The sequence below is a fragment of the Lepidothrix coronata genome, unplaced genomic scaffold (genome assembly GCF_001604755.1).
Source record: "Lepidothrix coronata isolate B3197 unplaced genomic scaffold, Lepidothrix_coronata-1.0 Scaffold6, whole genome shotgun sequence".
In the NCBI taxonomy this organism is placed as follows: Eukaryota; Metazoa; Chordata; class Aves; order Passeriformes; family Pipridae; genus Lepidothrix; species Lepidothrix coronata.
This window is the reverse complement of record NW_016690186.1, coordinates 10,669,644-10,678,198: the sequence shown is the minus strand read 5'-3', so window position 1 is coordinate 10,678,198 and position 8,555 is coordinate 10,669,644. Positions and strand designations below refer to the sequence as shown.

The window sequence follows — 8,555 nt, the reverse complement described above, 5'->3', positions numbered from 1 at the left end:
TCTAAGAGACAGATGATTTACATAATTTTTCTGCTTCTGTGGAAAGAGAAGAAATGCTGCTACACTATTCTGTTATGGCTGTAATTTTTGCATTTACCTGTATTTTGGAAAGTTAGTTTCCAGTTTTCTGAGATGCATTTCTCAGAAAATAATGTTTTTGAAGATGACTCCAATAGAAGTGATGCTGCTGTCCATGAAAAGGTTCCTTCTGGAATCTTGGTGAGTTTGATAGATTTATTGCTAAGTATGGGTATGTAATTTCCTGTAGCACAGTTTAAAATTATGAAAATTGACCACCTATATTTAATAGTATAGTGGAAGACTTTACTTAGGCATTCAACACTTACTTTGTTTCCCATTTTTGTTCCATAAGTGCTCTGTGCAGTACTAGGAGGAATCCTAAAACCTCAATTAAAATCTTTACTTAGGAGCAAAGAGGTTTTTGTTGAGTAGACCTGATGCTACTCTTTGACAGAGTCATTTTTCCCCTCAGTCTTTTCTCGGTACAAAATAGAAACTAGTAAAACACTTGCTAAAGATTTTCTCTGCTTAAGGAAAGCTTCTGCCTCATAAATCTATATACATGCAAATATAGGCAAAATGAGATAGGTTGAGGTAAAGCACTGCTATGCATGGCTTTTATTTTGTTTTTCTACCTAAGCTCTTGAAACAAATACAACTTCTTTACTGTGTACATCATGTGGCATTAGACTATGTTTTAATCCTCTAAGTGTATCTCAAAATAAATGGGATGTATGAATATCTACTTAAATGCAGCTAACATCTGCATTTAAGTAACTTTTTTTTGGCAGTGATTGTTAAAATTCATGCCCTCTAAAACTGTGGCTCTGTAGAGCAATCTGATAGCTTGCCTTTGAGTAACTTGCACTCTTCTTTTTCTGTTGTGGAACTAGAGATTTGTAGTATTCATGTTCATATGGGTGCACTTGTATAAAAGGGGTTGGCGTTAAGAACACAAAAACTGCAGATCACCATTACTAAAGCGGTACTCTAAGTGCACAGAAAACACAAATTTGTGGACAGGCTTTTGATTATATCTTGCCCTTGTATATGTATATTACTGAATAACATTAAAAAATTCTTGAAGACAACATGTTGGTCCTGGGGCAGCCAAAATAACATCTTTGTTAATGGTACAGAAATATAATTCCTATCCACAAAACCTCTCGCTCAGGTTATGCTAATGTAAGCATTTCCTGGTAATGAGTTTTGAAAATTCAGCTGTCTGTCATGTTGGGCATGTTAGATGCTTACTCTTAGGTGGAGTACTGTTTAATCATAATTTCTGAGAGCCATTCTATTCCTCATTGCTGTAACATGAAGAAGTCAACCAGCATATGCAGGGTTAATTTTAGTTTAACTGATTCGAGTATTTTGTAGATGAAGGAATAGAATTTTAATTATCGAACTTTTGAAGTAGATATTTTCTTGGTTTGCTTTTAGTTTTATGCTCTCAGAAAAAGAAAGACAAAAAACCAAAGCAGTTTCATTTTCTGCCTTTTGCAGTGTAATGGCTTCTGGCCAGAAAAAAAATATTTTTATGATATGACAGAGAGATTCCTTTTCCCATTCCAATTACAGCTGCATTTGGGTTAGTAGTATTAACATATTCAGCTATTAGAATTTTTGCACACTAGGTAGTATTGCCTAAACATTCAAAAACCAATCTCTCTGGAGCCTCAGAAATCACAAAGAGTGTTTGTATGCTTTAAGACCTCTGGCATTCATAGCCTTTTAATTTACTATCGAAGAAGAATAAGTAGTAGTGAGCTGCATTAACTTTAGCTTTTATTCAGAGTTCTGAATTTGACTGCATCAGGCAGTGTATAGACTCTGGATGCCAAAAGAAATAAAACTTAAAAGCTAAACAGTATTGTGAAGTACTACTGCATTGCCCTTTCTTAACTTGTCTTTTCCATCAGGCTTCTGTCTTGAATTTCAGAACTGGAAATTCTTTTTAGGTTCTTGCAGCAGGTTATGAAGGCATACTGCTCTCTGCTTTCAAGGGAACATTTAAGAAATTTTTATTAAGCATGAAATAAATAGTGTTATCAAGGAGATACTTTGTCTTCCTAGTTATTCTGTGATCAGGCTATTTCTATTGCATTTCCAAGAATTAACACAATAACGCTTTACACTTTTCTTCTCTATAGTCAGATTCAGTACTGCTCACCACAACTTTTCCAACAATATACAATAAAATTTAAGAAAAACAAACCCAAACCAAATTCTACCCCCCAAATTTTAAAATCTGCCAGCTGGAGCTCTGTTGACATTTGAGATAAAATCACCTGTTTCTCAGATATGTCACGACACTTCATTTCTATTGGATCATTTTCTTGTTACAGTTTGAACCTTCTTATATAACATGTTTATCTTGCAAAGTGAACCATTATGTTAAAAGCTGAACTGCAACGTGATAAGCAATAATGTACATTAGTTTATTACCTTTATCCACAATTTTGTTTACTTACCATGTACAAAACAATGTTTGCATTAAGACTTGGATCATAAAAAGCTTCTTTCCTAATAAGAAATATTTTTAATACTCAGTAGGTTCAAAAGTTCATGACTTTTTCACATGTAAGAGTGAAATAGTTATGAACTTTCGCATGTAAGAAGTTATTTAGTTTATATATGATCAGAAAAGTGGCTGTGCTGTGAGCTACAGCATTGTAACTGATATCTGCAGAAGAGATAATATCGCTACAGAATATTCTTGCTACAGGAAAGCAAGAAGATATGTAAAATGGCTGAATACTTTGGTCTTGTGTAGGTTTTTCGGTCATTTTCTGTGATTAGACGAGGTCAGTTAGCATATATGTGAGAAACAACTAGATTATTTATCATCCAAACTCATTTCTTGGCAGATGGTGTGAAATTATGATCTTTTTAAAAGTCGCTACTAAAATCATAGAGAATTCCTTGCTAATGCCCACTTCTCAAATCCTGTTCATTGACATGAAATATATAGAATGGAGATTCTATTAAGGACTTTTATTCCTGATTGTGTCAAACATTTCCTTTAACAAATTCAGTCTCTTGGATGACATGAAATCAACTTTTCTTTGTAAGCTAATACCATAGATCGCTCTTGGAAGAGGCCAAGATGTAGCCATGAATGATTAATGACAGTGTGTTAGAGAATTTTTTCATAAGATTGAGATTAAAGATGACTGTCATTTGGGGGGAAAATTAATTGCTTAAACAGTAAAATAGAGATATTGCTACCTCTCTGTCTTGGGTTACAGTTTCATAGATGCAGCAAATGCCTTACTCGTCAAAAGGAAGACGTTCAGTTCCCTGCCTCAGCCTCCTTTTTTTTTCTAGCTTTGTGGTGCTCTGTGCTTCACGACTCTGGTGTTAGTCACGTTCTTCTTTGTGAGCTAATCTAATTTATTAACCCACTGAAACAAACAGCACCAAAAAAAAAACAAAACCACACAACGACAAAAAAAACCCACGCAAAAAAGCCAACCAAACAAAAAGGTAGACTTCTGCCAGTTGTGCTGGTGAGCTTGGTGAGCTAAAATCAGCTCATTAAGAGGGTTAGATGAGTAAAGGTTGAAGTGAGACCTTCCCTTTTTAGCAAATGAGCTATTACTTCACTAGCAAGCCATCAATTTTTATAGTTGCACATGAAGCTACTTAGAGATGAAATTGAATTAATGACTGATGTTGATAGAGAGTCCATCCTGCTAATCACATTAGTCACTCAATGGCAGTCTGTTCTTTTTATCTTCATTAACCCTATTGTACAAAAGCTGTGGGAGAAAAATTCTCTAGCATGTTTCCTAGCATAATCATTCTGTGGATAGTTTTAAAACAGTTTTAAATCTGTATTGGAAAACCTCCACCTTACTTTGTAAATCTTGTGAAGAGGAAGGAATTTTTTTTTTTTTTTCAAAAATATAAATATGACTGGGTAGTGTATGAGGAGCCTGAGATGGAGAAAAATACTTCTGGAGCTGCTCTAAGTCTGTGAAAGTAGTTTTAGGTTTCTTGCATGTTTACAATCATATTGGTACTGTTAGATGCCACAAAAGTGAATTCCTTTTGAGTGAGTGCAAAATATCCTGCTTTACTGCAAGGAAGACTCTGAAGGCTCAGAACAGAAATAATTGATTAATTACCTGCATAATGAAAACAGTATCAGTAGGAAGAACTCTTGTAATGCAGTACAATTTTGTTTAGAGACATTAAGAAAAATCCTAAACCTTGTTCAAAGACTAATAAAAATAGAATAGCATATCTATGGTGAGTTTCTATTTTTTTTCTTAGACATATTATCCCAAAATAGACTTTTTACAATTTGAGTCCTGATATGTGTTCAGCATTTTGTGTCTTGCTTGTTGGCAGTGGCTCTGTGTTCTCCCAAATAATATCCTTAACTTTCGCAGGCATGGAGTTGCTTGGAAGTTTTTGAAATAAACTTTTGAGTGAGAGGCAGGAGATGGTAGAATGAGGAAGCGTTGCACTCAGGTTTCTATTAGAACATTTTCACCATTTTCCCTCCTCTTTTATTAAAACTCTGATGTTCTGAGAAGTCTTTAGACTTTTCCTTTCTTACTGACAGAGTTCACATTGTATTCTTATTCTGAAAGACCTGCACTCGGTCAGAATTCATTCATTTACTGAAGTATTTTTAATGGATTAAACAGAATATTCAGTAAATGATTTTGTGCTCTTGTTTATCCTGTTTGACTATAGCATAATATTGTTAATGTGTATCTCCTCTCTCTCATTACATATTTTGATAATTTCTCCAAGGTGACTCAGCTGTTTTTAAAATACAGAGCTGTAAAGGAAGAGCTACATGCAGTATGCTCTACATAAGTTTTCCTGACTTCTAAGATTTTTTCACATCCTTATGTACAGTTACCTCCATTTTCAATAAAGGATCAGTTGTATTAATTAGGCAGTCCTCAGAGAATGAATTTTTCGTTTTAGCTTATCTGAGTTATTAACTTATCTGAGCAACACCTCTAATCTTTGAGGTCTAAAAATGACTCAGTTCAATTAATCACAGATTCAAGTTGATAAACTATTAAGAATAAGATTTATAGCTCTGGAGACTTTTGCTAATAAAAGAATTGTTTCAAAGTTCTGTTGACTCTTGAAGACATTCATGTAAAGCTTGTTACAATAGTCAGAGTAATTGATAAATGACGTTGCACATTTATTTAAATGTTTTTTAAAAATCAATTTCAAAAAAATTTTAATGTGTTTTAAATGTACTTACTTTTTTTTCTTTCTTTCTCTTCCATAGTCTCAGACTATGAACTACGTAGGACAACTTGCAGGGCAAGTCCTGGTTACTGTGAAGGAGCTGTACAAAGGCATTAATCAGGCAACCCTTTCAGGATGCATTGATGTCATTGTGGTCCGGCAACAGGATGGTACATTCCAGTGTTCTCCTTTCCATGTCCGATTTGGGAAGCTTGGTGTATTGCGCTCTAAAGAAAAAGTGGTAAGTTCAGAAAGTGGGCCAAAACAAAGTTTTGAACACCAGTGCATTCTCTTTTTTCCCCTCTTTCTTTCTTCCCCATCTCCCCACGTTCCCAGTTGGAAGACCAATTTAGGACAGAGCAGTTGCTCATATATGCAGTATAGAGTGGTAGTTTTGGAATGCAAAACAGAACTTCTTGTGGTAATCCAAGGACTGTGCAAAAAATACTGTGAAAGAAAAGCTTTGACAGCTCTGGAGCTTTGGAGAAAGACTAATACAAACATATAGACTTCACAGTCTTAAAATGTTTACATGAAGCTATTTATTTACTTATTTAAGTATGCTGGGAAAGAAATGCTTAATGCTATTTAACTAATTCCTGGTGTAGGCAACCCTTTTTGGAATGTCTGAGGGACATATAGAGCATATGTTTAAGTGTTGGTGATCCATCATAAATATTGCTCCTTGTTAGCTTTTTTCAAGGCTGTTATGCAGTAGAAAATGCAGTTATTAATATCTGCAAGGAATTAAAAAAAGGGACTGAAACTTCATTCCTGTGGGCGTGTTTGAAAAAGAACCTGGTACAATTTCCTGCCCAGCCAGCCTGAGTTGGTGGTGCTACTTGAGCAGATTGTCCTGCCATCCCTTTCCCATAGGCTTTGTTAGTCAGGGAGTGAGTTGGATTAGGTTGTAAATTTGACTGGAAAACGGACCTGTTGTGGGGGAACTTTACATTACTGTCAGTAGAGAATACTGTGTATGGCAGTGTGGCATGTGGGTGTACTACCAAAACATGGATTGATTTGAGCAGAACATAAAACTGCAGGATTATATGCTGCTATTTTAAGTAGTTAATGGCCGTTCCAGGAAGCTACCCCCATTTTTATATTTTGGTTGCAAAAGGAGAATAAAGTGAAACTAAGAGTGGGTTTTTTGTTAGTGGTCAATACTGGGAGTTACACACATTAAAGTTGTACCTTTATCATAGTAACACAGGCTAGTATAAGGTTTTATGTTTAATTTATTTTTTGATTTCATAAAGAAGAGAAAGTAAAGTAGCTGTACATTGGTTTTAGAAAGACATTTGTTTTTTCTTTTGTTTCACACATGTGGCGAAGAATAATCTCTCCCACCTGTGCAATGTAATCTAAGTTAAGGTACCTTTTTAGGATAATAAAAACATTCTTCTCTTACAAAAGTAGTATGGTTGCAGAAGAGTTGTGGTCCTATGTCATATCCCCATAAACTGATGAGCAGGAATATCTGGAACAATAACTGAGTTGCAGAAATAATTGTGGCAAGTCTCTGTCAGCTTCAAACAAAGCCTGCCTCCAGGAGGCTTCCAGCTGGAACTTTTGGTATTCAGGATTCAGATTCATACCAGGCCCCAACTCAGATTGAGATTTAAATATATGAACAGTCACAGTCATGCTTCCATAAAATAAAGACTAGATCAATGATTATTATTTATGCTTCTAACTCTCCAAATTACTTGAACAAGATTCTGTCTTTATATGTTTTTAATTTTTTACTTATTTTTCTTGTTAGGTGTTAGACTGTCTGCTGGGAGCATGATGTATTTTGCAGGTGAACAAACTAAAGACCATTTTTATAACAGACTTGTTTCTGAAAGCAGAGAGAGGAGATTATATAATGGAATAAAGTTTACTCTCAGAGCTAAGTGGGCCATGAGGCCAGTGCTTTCCCCATGATGAATTATTTACAATAAATTCTCTTTCCACAGATTGATATAGAAATTAATGGCGATGCTGTTGATCTTCATATGAAACTGGGTGACAATGGAGAAGCTTTCTTTGTACAAGAAACAGAGGAGGAAAATGTAAGGGCTTTGTGCTTGATGACTACAATGCAGTATTAACAAAGTAATGTGTTAAAAATGCTTAATTCAATGTTGGCAATATCATAACTTCTATGAAAGCTAGATATTCTGTGACTGAATTTAACATCGTTTTCATATGCTGCCAAGATGTTTGATGGTTTATACCATTTTGCTACCAGTAATAATAATGTAATGAATTATTTTTATTAGAGCATTTTTTGAAAGATGTGTTGAATTTTTTTATTTTGTTTTAGTTTATACATTCTTATTGCCTGAAGTTATTCTCATTGCAGTGTCTTACAATAATTTTTGCCTCAAGTTCTTATAGCTGGTGCTACTGGCCTCTATTAATAAAGGTAGCCTATTTTCTGGCATATTTTTAATTTGTATTACAAATTTTTGCCCAGTTTTTTACAATTTTATTTATAAAACTTCCACCATTTAACGATAACTTCTTTGACTTGAGAATTCCTCTTGTATTATTATACAGTAATCAATTTCCCAAGAACCTATTGCAACTGGAAGCTAATGAGCCTCTAAAAAACAGGAGTAATGGTTCATTTTTAATCTGATTTTAGAAGGATATAAGAGCTATGTAATCACAGTATTGGTCAGTCCTGAGCATTGCTTTTGATCACTTTTGAATCTGTTGGCATTTTTCAGCAAGACTGAAGGAAAGTTCTAAATACAGAGTTCCAAAAGGTTTAATGAAAATAGTCAGTTCAAAGAGAGAGGAAAAAAAAATTGTGTCAGTGAAGTTAAAGATGAAGTGTTAACTTCCTGTTGTTATTAGGAATCAGTCTTTCAAGGAAATCAGCTTGATCCACTTTTGAGTTTAGAGTGCTACTTGTTTACTGTGAAGGATCAGAGGAAGCTCTCATATTGAAAGGAGTTAAATATAATATAAAGTGGAAGGAGAAAATAAGCATTAAGACCCCAAATGATAACTTGGGGTAGGGATTTATAACATTTAAGCAAAAGGAAGGTTGGGTTCTCTTTTAGCATACACCATGATTAAAATAAAAACTGAAAGCAGTTTTTTATAGATGCAGGCTGTCAGAGATTGATGGGAACTGACCAGTCTTATGACTTTCAGAAAGCCAGGGTGATAACCACTGCCTTTGTCCCCAGTGCAATGCTTTAAAGGAGCTATTGCTGTTGCACTTGCTTAGTTTTAATTTATAACAAGAGTGCCTTATCTGTGTATAATGTGTTCTTGAAAGCTGGTAGTTCATGCTGAAACTA

The 8,555-nt window shown here is 34.7% G+C and overlaps 1 protein-coding gene across 2 annotated transcripts in view; it reads left to right on the top strand.

The window, feature by feature from the left end:
* LPIN2 (lipin 2) overlaps positions 1-8,555 on the top strand; it is a 45,908-nt gene that overhangs the window by 9,831 nt on the left and 27,522 nt on the right. Inside the window, exons 1-3 of one of the 2 annotated variants that reach the window (XM_017831547.1) lie at positions 7-219; positions 5,291-5,491; positions 7,215-7,310. In XM_017831547.1, coding sequence (XP_017687036.1) covers positions 133-219; positions 5,291-5,491; positions 7,215-7,310 — 384 coding nt within the window. In that variant the 5' untranslated portion in view covers positions 7-132. Of the gene's footprint in view, positions 1-6; positions 220-5,290; positions 5,492-7,214; positions 7,311-8,555 lie in introns of those variants that run through there. The other variant, XM_017831553.1, reaches the window with a different exon arrangement.